A 14,184-nucleotide genomic window follows, 5' to 3' on the forward strand; every position below is an offset into this window, starting at 1 on the left:
TAACTTATCTGAATTAAACCAGTCCCACGACTAAAAAGGACAACTGGCTTACAGAAAGTTGGGCCAAAAACCCCACAGATTTGGAGATCAAGCTAATGATGCAAACCCAAGCACACAGCAAGAAAGTGGCCAAGAAAAGACTCTTCTTCCTCCAAAACAAGTCCCTTGCCAGCCATATTCCAAGAGAGAAGACAGCCATCTAATCAGATTGGCAAGAGGTCAAACAAAAAGATTAGCCGTACATCGGAAACTGACACACTGAAAACTGACTATACTTCAATAAATAAATACACACACACACACACACACACACACATATATACACACACACATATATATATATACCCAAAAAAAGGTATCAAGAAGAGAATCAGAAATAGGATTTTCAACCATCATCATTCACTGTGCACTACGCCCAAAGTCATACAGTCCCCTGAGGTTGTAACTACTGACAGCATGAAGCTATAGCAAGTAGCTTTACCATTAAACATTATTTTTCCTAGCTAGAACATATTAGTTTCCCAAGTCACCTTGAGGATCAAACTTAGAAACCCTTCTACTGCAGAGAAAACCATTTCACACTTTCCAAAGAACATTCGTATTCTAAGCTTCACTTTATCCTCAATATAATACCAGGAGGTAATTTCAGAGGCATGATTATTGAGGAATTAGACAAGTAGGGAAAATAAGGCCAGGTGAGTAGGACAAACTTGCCTAAGGCAGGGCAATCTGTAAGTCACAAGGCTGGGCCCCAAAGCCAAGACCCTGTGCCTCAGTTTCCTCACCTATAAAATGGGGACAACAACAGCATGTCTCTACAAGTGTTGGGAACATGTAATAGGTGCTCAATAATCGCCTGCAGTTATTTTTCATCACTTTATTTCCTACTGCACCCAGCAACAGTGGCCAAAATAAGGGCCATTCTCAAAGTGCAGCCTTTTCAGGGTCAAAAAGGGCCCCAAAGGGCCTTAGTTCCTATTTCCTTAGGCCCTTAACAGAAGAAGGCATTTGGAAATTACTTCTGCTCTGGCTGCCAAATTGCTTGCTTAATACATTCTCCACAGGGGCCCACATGAGCAATTTCGTTTCTAGCTACATGCTCGGAAACTCTCTGACACCCAGAAGAACTGCTCCAGCTTCTTCCTTTTTTGATAATGAATGTTAAGTAACTTACGTGTCCTACTCTTTTTACCTTGGCAGCCAGGAAGCTCAAAGCCCAACCAGACAGATGTTTAAGTGTGTCTACTCTACTTGCTCTTTAGGTCAGCATATTTACTAAAAGTGGCCAAGTGACCCACTTCTGGCCAGTGAGATGGAGAAGGAAGTCTCTCTGGGGCTTCTAGAATAGGTTTTCCTCCACTACGGAGGAGAGCTCCCCCTCACTGCCCTGGCCATACCCCTGTCTCCTCCTGCTTTGGTATACTTGATGCCTGGAGCTGCTGCCATCGTGGAGCCATGGAGGGGAAGGCCAAGAAGATCACAAGAAACCAAATCAGAGCTCTGACATCATGAAGGTGAAATGAGATTCCTTAGAGGACACATCCTAAACAACATAATTTTCAGTTGCAGGAAACAGAAACCAAGCTATGCATTTTAAGCAGAAAGAAATGAGGGCCTGACTCAATACCTGAGGGGGCTAGAGGAGCCTAGAAGCATGGCTCCCAGAGAAGCAAGAACACTGCAGAACTGGCCCTCCAGGGGAGCCAATGCCTCTGCCTCCACTGGGGAAAGGGCGAATCAAACAACCACCTGCCTGAGCCGATACTCTAGAGAAATACTGCCCATGCTGCTTCCAGGACCTCAGGAGCTGTTGCCTCAACCTCCAGCTACAAAGTCATCCCATGCTACTAGATACACAGCACCACCACCAACAACAAGAGATGCCCTTCCTCTTGACGCCCAGAAGCTGGAAACAGGACTCTCTGCTAACACTACCGCAAAAAGCCAAACACAACCACGGCTGTGCTTTGCTGCAAAAACAGGACAAGGGTGGCCTCCTCCCACCCCTGTCTTCCAAATTTCGAGTAGCTTGATGTGATCCTGGCCAATCACAACCCAAACCAGAGCTACAAGGGGTCTGAGAAATGCAGCTGTTTGTCCTCCAGCCTCAGGAAGGCCCGGCCGGAGGAGAGTGGGTACATGGCAAACACGAATCCACAACACCCACCTCCTCCCTGAACACAGAGGCTCCTCCCCTCTGCAGCCACACCCTCAGCCTCTTAGCTACATAGTCACATTTAGGAGTCCTTAACAACAGGGAGATAAAGTGAAAATTCTAAACACAGCAAGTGCCAGAAAATCCAGAGGGTCTAAGGCAGATGATTCAGGGAACAAACTGTGTCTAAGAGTCTTTCCTCTTTAGTCTCAATCTCTCATTCCAGCTGTACTTACTGGGAGATTGCCTTTTTTATTTATTCAGATTTTCCCATTTCCTTCCACAGATTTGTAGGAAAGCTCTAATAATTTAAGGAAGAGGGGATCAAAGGGGAAGGGGAAGGTGTTTAAACAAATAAATTATATGCAACAGAAGATCTCAAGAATTCCACCTCCTAATAATCATGATCCTAGTAATATCCATACCTACCATCTATTGAGAACCTACTATGTGCAAGTATAGACAAGGAAATCAAAGTTCAGAGAAGTTAAGACATTTGCCTAAAGTCACCCAGTAAGGGAGTGTCAAAGTCAGAATTCTGTCCTGGAGTGAACCCTTAAACACTACTCTTGATTTTGACATCGAAAGCTCAAAGGTCTAGGGACACCAGGCAGATAAGGCAGCATGTGAAGGAGAATGACTAGGGAGTGGAGGGGACTGGGGAAAACTGGAGGCTCCAGTGGCTGTTGCCATGGAAAATGGGGCCTAATGTTACCAATTTTTTTAAGACAAACTTGAAATCTAGACTTTTATGTGGACTGAATCGGAAAATAATTACACTTTTTTTTTTTTTTTTGCAAACACCATGTAGATCAAACAAAACGTGCTGCAGGCTGAATGTGACACCCAGACCACAGTCTAAACCTGCAGATGTGCACCCCTGGCCCGGCCCTGGCCCAGGAGGCCCCTCCTGCCCCAGACACACCTCCCAGCCTTCGATGTGCGACTGCAGCTGCTCCAGGGCCTCCAGCTTCTCCATCTGCCGCTTGGTCTCATTGATGTTGGAGCAGACAGTCTTCATGGCCTGCAGGGCACTCTGGACCGCAGGGTGGTCAGGGTGCTTGCCAGGGGTCCTCTTGGCCAGCTCCTACGGCAGAGGTGAGGGCAGGAATGAGGGACCAAACACAGCCTCCAGGTCACCAGCCAAATCCCAGCTCTGCTCTGGACAAACAGTGCAATTTGGAGCTGGGGAACATCACTCACTCATTCATTCATTCATTCATTCTTTCAGTAAATGTGCCCCTGAGTGGCTCCTTCACAACAGGCAGTGTTCCAGGGTCTGGGGTTAAATCTGTTAATAAAACAGAGAAGTTCCTCATCTGGTGGATATTACATTCTAGTACAGGAGACATAGCAAAATAAAGAAAACTCAAGTCTATAACACAATGTCAGGCAGTGACAAACACTGTAAAGAAAAATCAGCATGAGGGGCTAGAAGATCTGGAAAAGGAAGTGCTCTTTCAAATAGGGAGGTTAGGGAAGGCGCCTCTGAGGAGGTTACATCTGAACAGAGATTCCGGATAAAGCAAGGGAGAGAGCCCTGACGAAATCTGGGGATAGCGTGCCTGGTAGAGGGAAGAGCAAATGCAGAGGGGCACAGTGGGAGCATATGAGGTCTGTAACAGGAACCGGGCAGGAGGCAGTGTGGCTGGAGGAGAGGAAGTGAGAGAGAGAAGGAGAAAATGAGAGACACAGAGAGAGAGAGAGACTGGTAGGTCAGGGAGGTGGCCAGAGACACTGCCCCTCCCCAGCCCCCAGTTTTCTCATCTGTAAAATGGGTATAAAAAACCACCTTGCCTTCACAGGGACATGTAAAGAGGCCAGTCAGGGCCTTAATCCACAAGCCAGCCCCACGCTCCCTCATTCTCATCTCACACCACAAGCACAGACCGGGACATTCTAAAGGTCAGGCCGGCCTCAATCAAAGGGTTTCATCCACGCAGTAAGTGTAATGAGAAAGGAACTGAGAAGGCAGAGACCAGCTGGGCTCCGGATATCAGGGGAGATTTTCAGACAGAATCACTCCCCCGACAGGCCCACGCAGGCAGAGGTAAGTTTCCTTAATCACTGGGCCCAGACATGCACAAATGTTCCAGTATCTCCCCATCTCTCTGCTGCCTCAAAAATCACATCTACGACACTCCAGTGGGCTGGTTCTCAGCACGGCCCCCCCAGGTTCCAGGGCTGCATCCGGCCCTAGGCAGCTGGGTGACCTTGGATCAGTTGCCCTGCACACCGAGCCCAAGGTTCATCACCCGACAACCAGTGATGACAGGGATGATGCTGAGGATGAGTGTAGGAAACAGTCAACACCTACAGGGCCTTTACTCTGTGCCTGTGACGCAGGTTGTTATTATCCCATTTAACAGATGAAGAGACAGAGGCTCGGTGGCATAGTTCACGGCCCCCAGGAAGTAAGAGGAGGAACCTGGACTTGAACCTGGCTGTCTGGTTCTGCTCATGGTCACCTTGAGAGGGAAATCAGACACCGCGGGAAAGGCAGCTCCGTGGTAAAGGACATCCTGTCTACGCTGGCCACCATCAGTCCTGCTGTCAGATGACAACGTACATTATCAGGGGCTGCGAGCAGGATCTGTCCCTCCAGGGGGTTGCTCTGGGCATGCCCTGTGGAACACCAGCTCCAAAAACAGCCCTCTTCGATCTACTTCACTTCTGCCCTGCCTGAATACCAGCAGCCTCTTGCCTGGACAGCAGATGGCAAGGGTCCTGAGGCCCAGATGTTCTGCAACATCAGGACCCTGTGGGTTTGCTGAGCACCTGCCAGGGACTGGCCAGCAGGGAGGCACGGGACGGGAGAGGAGGGGCACAGACAACGGCCCCAAGTGGTGAAAGCACTTGTGATAAATCAGAGAAGGGGAAGGACAGTGTGGCCAGAAAGTCTTCAAGGAAGAAGTGAGATGGAGGCCAGCAGGTCACTGAGGGTTGATTTCTTTGTACAAAGAGGACGTATTTCCACTGGTTCCCCATTCAACAAATACAGACTGAGCAACAGTCTGTGCCAGAGCCCTGAGGTCTGCACAGAGACCAAGATAGCCCTCAGGGAACTCACAACCAAGAGAGGGACAGCCCAAAAGTGGAGAATTACCACTAACGGTAATAATTCAGAGCTTGTATTGAGTGCTTAACGCTCTTATCAAGCTCCCTTCATCTTCACATCAACCCAAGAGGTAGTTCCTATTATTATCCTCATTTGAAAGATTTGAGAACTGAGGCACAGAGATGCTCAATATCACTAGTCATTACAGAAATGCAAAAAAAACCCACTATGAGATACCACTTCACATCCCCTAGAATGGCTGTAATCAAAAAGACAGACAATGACAGATGGTGGTAAAGACGTGGAGAAACTGGAATCCTCACACCTCACAGGTGGGATTATAAAATGCTGCAGCAGCTTTGGAAAACAGTTAGGCAATTCCCTAATGACACCTGGATCTAGCCATTCCTGAAACCATCTATCCATGTACTTTTCAGTTATGTCAGCACATTTTTTTTTCTTAAGCATGTTTGAACTACTTTTTCCATCCCCTGTATTTGAAAGAGTCCCTACTGCTTCACAATCCCAGAGAGACTGCAAGGATTTGGAATCCCAACAGTGTTCCAGTCAGTGCTAGACAAGCATAAAATATGGGTATCTTCAAAGTTAATGGGAGATTAAGCTGCACTAACAAAAGTCAAACATGCAAAAGGAGGGACGTGAGGAGGCTCCTGCTAATTCAGAACTTAACACAGTCTTTGTACGTTAGAACAGAGTCAGGTTTAAAAGAGACAGACCATGGTACTGAAAACCCTGGAATCCACATCCTAAGGTGAGGAGCAACACGAATTTACAGGGCTCGGCCCAGAAAAGAGTATTTCTGGAAAGAACCCAAAAGCTATTTGTTGAGTATTTTGGGAGGACCACCTGATTAAGAAGAAACCCACTGGATCTGTAAGACCTCAGAGGGCCCAAGTGGACCAGTGCAGGAGGCAACTGTTTGCTCAGGTTAACCCATTCTTATACCAATTGGAGCTTTCTCACAAGGTGGGCTGCTATATAAGAGAGTGAGTTTCCCATCACGAGAGGTATCAATAATAGACTCAGGCCCACATTTTTATCCTAATTCAAACAGCACATCAAAGCATGAAACTGGAAAGTCTTGTGGTCAAGGAAGTGGGTTTCAGAGAGAGAAAAATGTGGTTTGAGCCACACCTCCACCACCTCTCAGCTGTGTGACCTTGCATAGGTGACCTCCCCTCTCTGAGATCAAGTGTGCACATTTATGAAATGGGATCACCATCAGCCCCTAAGGTTGTTGCAAGGAGCAAATGGAAGGATGAAGTAAAAGTGCTGGTAATCAGTAAGGACACAAAATTTATCATCACCACCACTCCCACACTAACAATAGCTCCTGTATGTATTGTTATTTATATGTAGTAATAATAACTGTAAAAGTTGTAGTCACAGTCATCATAATAGCTAGCATTTGAGTTCTGACTAAGTGTGCCATGAGCTCTTCTAAACTTAAATTTATTAAGTCATCAGATCATCCCAATGAGGCAGGTACTGTTTTTATCTTCACTCTACAGGTGAGGAAACTGAGGCACAGAGAGGCGAGGCCTCTTGCCTGAGGCCACAGAGCAGAGAGCGGAAGCTGGTGGATGCTTAACCACATCTATGAGCCTCTCCAGACACCGTGCCAGCAGAAATGAACGCCCCCAAAGGCAGGTTCTTAGAGCAAACACAAAATGTCTGAGCAGGGGCAGGCCCTGGGGATCCCTTAGAAAAATTGAAGGCAGAGAAGGGAGGGCACATGCCGGGGTCACCCAGCCAATCAGCAGTGGAAGCCCCTCCTGAGCCAGGCAGGGTGGGCTTTCCACAACATCCGCCTGCGAGCCCCGCGTGGTTTCACAGGCGGGGCCTGGGGTGAGGGCTTCCTAGAAGAGAGGATGTCAGGGCAGTGGAGCCACTGCTTCCGGGGGGTTCATCACCCACTCCCTCCCATCTCCCATCACGTCTACCAAAAGGGTGCCAGCTGATGCCGGTTCTCTGCGGCCCTGGCCTCAGGGTCTCAAACTCCAGGCCAAACGGGGCAATGAGGTAACATGGCTATAGCCAGCTCCCCGGGTCTGGCTCAGCCTTGCTCAAGGCCCAGAAAAAGACCGGGAGAAGAACACAGGGTCCAAAGGAGGAGGAAGAGAGGGGTGAGAAGGAGGGAGGCAGGGAGGAGATGGAGCCCGTCTTCCCCATCCTCTCTCCTGTCCTGGAGTCCAAGAGGGGCCGCTCCAGGTCAGCTCCCAGGGCGCATCCGCCAGCCTCCCATCTCCCAGCCACCGCTGCCGGCTCAAGGAGAGCATGGGACCCGGGCCGACCCCACGAGCCCTGGGTCTGGGACTTGCGGTGAGACAGTCGGGAAAGGCATGCCCTCTTCTCCCTCGGTGGCCAGGCTGGTCAGACGCAGGCCAGAGGCTGCAGGAGGCCAACGCTGCCACCCTGAAAAGGGAGCCTCCAGAGAACAGAACTGACACAGGAAAATGGAGCCAGGAGGTGGGAAGAGCCTGAGTCTCGACAGCCTCCTCTGAGCTCCTGGATGCAGCCCTACGAAGACAGGTCCATAAAACCACAGTGTGAAACACAGCTGGATTTGTCACAGAAGAAGTGACAATACCCACTGCTCACTGTGACTTGGGGTTGGTGGAGGCTCAAAGGAGACAGAGGGGCTGGAAAGCCATGCTGTCCTCTATACAAGAGACAAAGGCCACCTTGGGGGTGAGAATGTCACCCGTGGGGGCTGGATCACACGGAGCACACCCACTTTCTGAGGATACCTCGGCCAGCTCCAGAAGGGGCCAGTCCTGCACCCGACTGTGGCTCTGTCTGCAGACTCCTCCCAAGGTAGCGCCATCAAAGCTGAAGAAGCCAAGCTGTGAGCTCTCTATCAAGACTGGCCTGTATTTCAGTTCTGGAAATACAGAATTTCACCCTTGTGCCCCATCTCAGGTGACAGCAGGTTGCAAACGAAGAGGTGCTGACAAGACCCTCCACGACTTGAAGGAAAAAGAAAAAAACAAGGAACGAAAAACATCTGACAGTCCAAGAAAACTCAGAACCGAAAAGCTGCCCGGCACAGGAAAGAAAACCTCCATGCATGCCAATTAGATGAACTGTATTTCATGCCAACATAATTCTGATTTTATCGATTCCAGCCCCTGCAAGTTTGAAACCTGCAGCCCCTTGGATTAGGAATCAATGCGGGAAAGGAAATGGTCATTGGTCTTAAAAACTCCTTCCTTCTACTTGGAGAGGTAGTGGGGAGAGAGCGGGAAGAGGACTCAGGTCTGGGAGTTCATGATCTGGCTTTGACGAAGACATGCTACGTGGCCTGGGGCAAGTCGCCTCCCCTTTCTGAGCCTCAGTCTCCTGGCTGAGCATGTAGGGACTGATCAGAGCCCGGGTCACAATCTGGGTCCTGCAGGCCAAATGCTATTGCCAGGCTCTCTCAGCAAAGCAGAAGTTCTGGCCACCCTGGCTGCATTTCCACAGGGTAACAACAATTGGCTGACCTGAATGGTGGCCACCTCTTGGATGGGACATGTGCTCTACAGTCTGTGACAGTCCCCACCCCACCCAATCTACTCGCTCACTTCCTTCACCTGCCCTGCAGGCACCCGTGTTTGAGACCCTGGATTGGGGTCTGCTGACATTCAGTGGTGGGCCTCCAACATTCAGTGACTCTACATCCAGCTTCCAAAGGAGGTCCTAGCACAGCTCATCACAAAACTTTATATCCTGCACTCTCAAGTCCAGGCCCTACAGAAGAAATGGTAAAACTGGGAGGTGGTGGTAGTGATGGTGGTGGGTAGCTTTAAATTTCAATTTAGTTGAATCAAAAAAAAAAAAAAATGGAATAAAGAAAAAGAGTAAATAACTAAACCAAAATAACTAAAACTATCCAAAATTAAGCACGAAAGATGGAAAAAAGATACATTTAAAAACAAAAACAAAAAAAATTTTATAGAGCTGATAAAAATAAATTCAAATATATCTATAAACACAATAAATATAAGTGGACTAAACTCTCCTGTTCAAAGATAGAGGCTGATGGATCAGATTTTAAAACTGTAACCTTATACTGTTTATAAAAGAAGTACCCAAAATCTAAAGATACAGAATGGTTGACAGTAAAAGGATGAAGCAAGATATATCATTGAAAACACTAATCAAAAGAAATCAATAGTAGTTTTGTTAATACTGGACAAAATACGTACTAAGCCTTTATAAGCACTTTATAGGTATTATTTCATTTAATCTTCAAAATGACCCATGATGAAGGCACTTTTTGACAGAGGAGCAAACTGAGGCACAGAGAGTTTAAGTCATTTCTCAAAGAGGCAACACTAATAAGACAAGGAGCTGGGATCAATAAAAATAAAAATCATTATATTATTAGAGTAGCTAACATTTACCAAGCAAGACTAACTACTGCATAATATGCAAAGTGTTCTCATGAGTTTTCTCAAACATTGTCTCATCTAATCTTTGCAGCAAGCCTGGGAGGCAACTTCAATGCCCATTTTACAGATAGGGTGATGGGGACACAGAGAGGTTCAGCAACTTGCTCTGGGTCACACAGCTAAGAAGAGATGGAGCTGGATTTCCGAACTCAGTATCTTAGCCATCACGCAGAGCATGGCAAAAGCAGAACGGGGGCAGGACACCCAGGAAGAGCGATCTGGGAAGGGCTCCTTGGAAGACCAGGAATCTGAGCTTGGCTTTGAGAGGAACAGGTGAGAGCAGGTCCCCTACCCTGAGGGAGCAGAACGTCCCGAAGCTATTGCTGCTCACCACGCAGGAAAGAGCTGGAATTGGGGCTGGTGCTGGGTGAGGTGCTGAAGCACCTGTGGGCAAGGTGTCAGTGCTCAGCCCAAGAGGCAAGACACAGGGTAGGCCCTGCGGTTGGGGGAGAACAAGGGCTGGCACAAAGGGGGTCACAGCAAAGAGACCTGTGACTTCCTGTGCCTTCTCAGCAAGAAAGTGACAATGCCAGATCCCCAGCAGATAAGGAACTCAATTCATAATGTCAGGGTCAGAGAGGAATTCCAAAGAGATGACCCAAGTAGCCAGAACAACAGAGAAAGAACCCCAGCAAATCAGTACAAAGGACAACTACCCACCAGAAAGTGGGTAAAGGATGTGAACAGTCAATTCTCACAAAATGCACCCACCTTCACTGCCACTTCCTGCCTAGACCACTCCCTGGCCCTCCGGTCTCCACCCTCACCACCCCCCAGTCCATTCTCCACACACAGCCTGAGGGATCCCATGAGAACTAAGTCAGGTCCTGTCCATCCTCTGCTCAAAGCCTTCCCGTGGCGCCCACCTCACCCAGAGCAGATAAAGACCCCACAAGGGCCCACAAGGCCCCACATAATCTGGGCCCATCACCCCTCTAACCTCACTCCCCTAGTCTCTCCATTACATGCTCCCCTCCAGTCACACTGGCCTCCTCACTGTTCCTCAGACACACTCCTGCCTCAGGGCCTTTGCACTGGCTGCTCCCTCTGTTTGGAAGACTCTCTCCCCAGGTCCCTGTATGGCCCCTTCCTCACCTCTTGGAGGTCTTTGTACAAATGTCACTTTCTCTGTCCATCACTCCGGGACCTTACTAACTCTCACAGCCTGATATATATATACATATATATTTTTTCCCCATAGCAGCCATTTCATCTGAACAAGTATATACACTTCCTCTTCATTCACTTATTGTCTGTCCCTCCCCCACCAGTAGCATGTCAGAACAAAGAGAAAGGGGTTGAGCAGTTTTTATTCACTTTGTACCTTGTACAATTCTTGATACACAATAGTTGCTCAATCAACAGCTGGTGAATGAATGAACAGCTCCCAAAACCTGCAGCACCAAGGTGGCTCTTCTGGAGGTAACCAGGAAGACTGAAAGGGGTCTGCTAAGAAAGGACTATTCTCACTGTATGAGGCACTGTGCTGTCCTCTCCCCCGCCACCACCACCTTGTGAAGTTTTCTCCTGCGCCACCTAAAATCCTTTGGAGGCCTACGAATGTTACACGTCCCACGCTCTGGGAAACACCCGCTCCCCAGTCATCCCCCTACATCAAGAGCTGATGCCAACACCTCCTTAGGGATGGACCATGGTCCATCCCCAGGGGCACCACACTCCTGATGGCCATGGAGACAGAGGCAACAATCGAATGGCAAGATCCTCATGCTGTGTGTGGGTGACAGCTACATCACCCACATACAGAGGTATGGGAGATGCAGGAGACACTGAAGATGGTGCAGAGCCCTGAGGCTATACCCTAAGCAGACATTCTGCAAAAAGCATCCTTGACACTACATCCCGCTGCAGCAGTTGTCCCAGAAGATGGCTCCCAGGATGCGTGCTGCTTAGGCCCAGAATGTTTGATCAAGTCATTTACGGAGATGAGGATGAGAGGGTAGGTGGGAGGGGAAACAGGTCTGGAGGAAGGCAAGGGCCAAGCACTCAGTTTGTGACATGTTAAGTAGGAGGTGCCCGTGAGACATCCAGCTGGAGAGGCTGAGTGGGCAGGAGAACAAGCCCAGGTTTCGGTGACAGGTCCAGGCTGGACGTCATTGGACAGAGATGGGGCCTACAGCCACAAGAGTGTCCACACAGAAACTCCTACATGGATGTTCACAGCAGCATTATTCACAATCGCCAGGAAGTGGAAACAACCCAAGGGTCCATCAACTGATGAATGGATGAAACGTGGCCTACCCACACAATGGAGCGTGATTCAGCCACAAAAAGGAGTAAGGCTGTGACATACGCTACAACGTGGATGAACCTTGAAAACACTCTGCTAAGTGAAAGAAGCCAGACACAAAAAGCTCCATATCCCATGATTCCACTTCTGTGAAATGTCCAGAGTAGGCAATTCACAGAGACAGAAAGTAGATGGGGGCTTGCCAGGGGCAGGGGGGGCGGAAAGGAAGTGGCTGTTCGTGGATCCAGAGTTTCTTCTGGGGGTGATGAAAATGTTCTAAACTTATCGTGGTGATGGTTGCACAACTGTTGAACATATTTTTAAAAACAAGCCCACTGAGTGGATGAAGCCACCGCAGGTGCAAGTCTATACAGAGAAAAGGCCCATGGACCACGGACCACGGTCTCGGCCCCACTGGCGCCTGGGGGACGAGAAAGTGAGGAACCAGCAAAGGAAACTGAGAGGAAGGGGCCACAGAGGCAGAGACAAAGGGACCAGGGGACTGGAGCAGCAGCTGCCCCCTTTAGACAGATGTGCACCTCTGGCTTGGCCCCACCTGCCTCAACCCGCTCTCGTTACATACCAGGCCTTCACGGGGCCAGTCCAAGACTGGAAGCTCCGAGGGGCAGGCACTGGGTCTGGCCTGCCCATGACCATGGTCCTGAGCTGTGCCAGCAGCCAGTGTGCAGTAAGCCCGCCAGTAAGATCTGCACCAGGAAACGACTGAAACACCGGTGACAGTGCATCTCCCCTCTGGCACCTGCCATCTGAGCACCAGGGGCATCACCCAAAACCTGAATCATTTTCCTGGAAATGCTGATGGAAAACTCAACAAAGCCTGGAAATGCCAACTGTCTATCCCGGGCCTGGGCTGAAGGCTGAAATAGAATGTTCCAGCTATTCTTAGGCAACATTCAAATTCAAGTTCAGCTTTTTGGGGCTGTTCCCAAAGAGGCTTTCATTCTTGCCTCTTCCCCCTTCCCACCCAGGCTCCTCGACCCTGTTCGCCTACTCAATTCAAAGTTCAGCTCAAACAAGGGGGCTCAGAAGGCCACGGGGACATCTGCAAGGGCGTCAGAATTGGAAGGGGCGGGGATGGGGTAGGACTGAGGGTTCGGACTCAATTGCCCCGAGCTCATGGGATCAAATCTTTTAAAATCCACTGGAAAATGTGACAGAAAGGAGGAACTCAGGAAGGGTATGAAGAGTTCCCCTCAACCCCAGCTGTTTTCTGATGCAAACGTTCCAGCTGTGGGTGCCAAAAGCCAGGACACTCTGAGCAATTCTGTCAGGCGGGAGCATGGCATGTCCCCACTGGAATCTCAGGCCCTGCTGGCTGGTCCCCCAGTGCTCTCTGAGCCCCAGATAAACACAGCTGGAGACCGAGGAAACAGGGTGTGTAAACATCCATTTGGTCTGGAGGGAAACACACAGCCCCGCTTCCTCACTGCTTCCTGTGGGCAGTTACTCCTCCACGGACTGCCGGCCGGCTCTGTCCCTCTCTCTGTTCTCCTGGGAACAGAGCCCAGGACTCCCACCAGACCAGACTGTGGCCCCTGGGGCTGAGCAGCCCTCCGAAACGCCTGGACTTCATATTGAAAGCTTAGAATCCACCAGGACACACAGGTCCAGCCCCAGTGGTTGTTAAAATAATTTATAGAAACTGCCACCCAAGTGGCCACTGGGATCCCAGAGTTTCCCAAGATCCAGAAACCAAGGCGTTTATACCTAGGGATCCTGGCTGGGTTCAGGGGGTACAGCTGGTGGTTCTTCTAATGGGTCAGATATTCAAGGTTTTGAAACCCAGAAAAGAAGGAACGGACCAGACACCAAGACACAAAACACAAGGCCACCAACTTTCCCAGACCCCCACCTAGGGAACTGAGAAGGTCAGCATTCTCGACACCAAGCACTTTAGCAGCTTAATTCTCCAAAGTGTTTCTCAATAGGCAGTACAGCCTGACGGCTAGGGGGCGGAACTCTAGAGTCAGACTCCCCAGGTTCGAATCATGACTCCTCCTGCTTACCTAACACGTGGCCTTAAACGGGCCACTTCCTTTCTCTGTGCCTCAGTTGCCGCATCTCTAAAATGGGACCGATCACAATGCCTACCTCAAGTTGTTCTAAGCATTAAGTAAACAAATATTTCATCATCATATCAACCCTGTCAGTACTATTAATATAAACACTGTATTGCAGATGGGAAACTGAGGCACAGGGAAGTGACTTTCCCAAGGTCACACAGCTAGTAAAGGACAGAGATAGA

General features: G+C 49.3%; 1 protein-coding gene across 1 annotated transcript in view; it reads right to left on the reverse strand.

Moving 5' to 3' along the window:
* Positions 1 to 14,184, reverse strand: part of PREX1 (phosphatidylinositol-3,4,5-trisphosphate dependent Rac exchange factor 1) — a 175,746-nt gene that overhangs the window by 72,663 nt on the left and 88,899 nt on the right. The window contains exon 6 of the mRNA XM_032461329.1: positions 3,081 to 3,242. Coding sequence (XP_032317220.1) covers positions 3,081 to 3,242 — 162 coding nt within the window. The remainder of the gene's footprint in view (positions 1 to 3,080; positions 3,243 to 14,184) is intronic.

This window comes from Camelus ferus, chromosome 19, assembly GCF_009834535.1.
Source record: "Camelus ferus isolate YT-003-E chromosome 19, BCGSAC_Cfer_1.0, whole genome shotgun sequence".
NCBI classification, from domain to species: Eukaryota; Metazoa; Chordata; class Mammalia; order Artiodactyla; family Camelidae; genus Camelus; species Camelus ferus.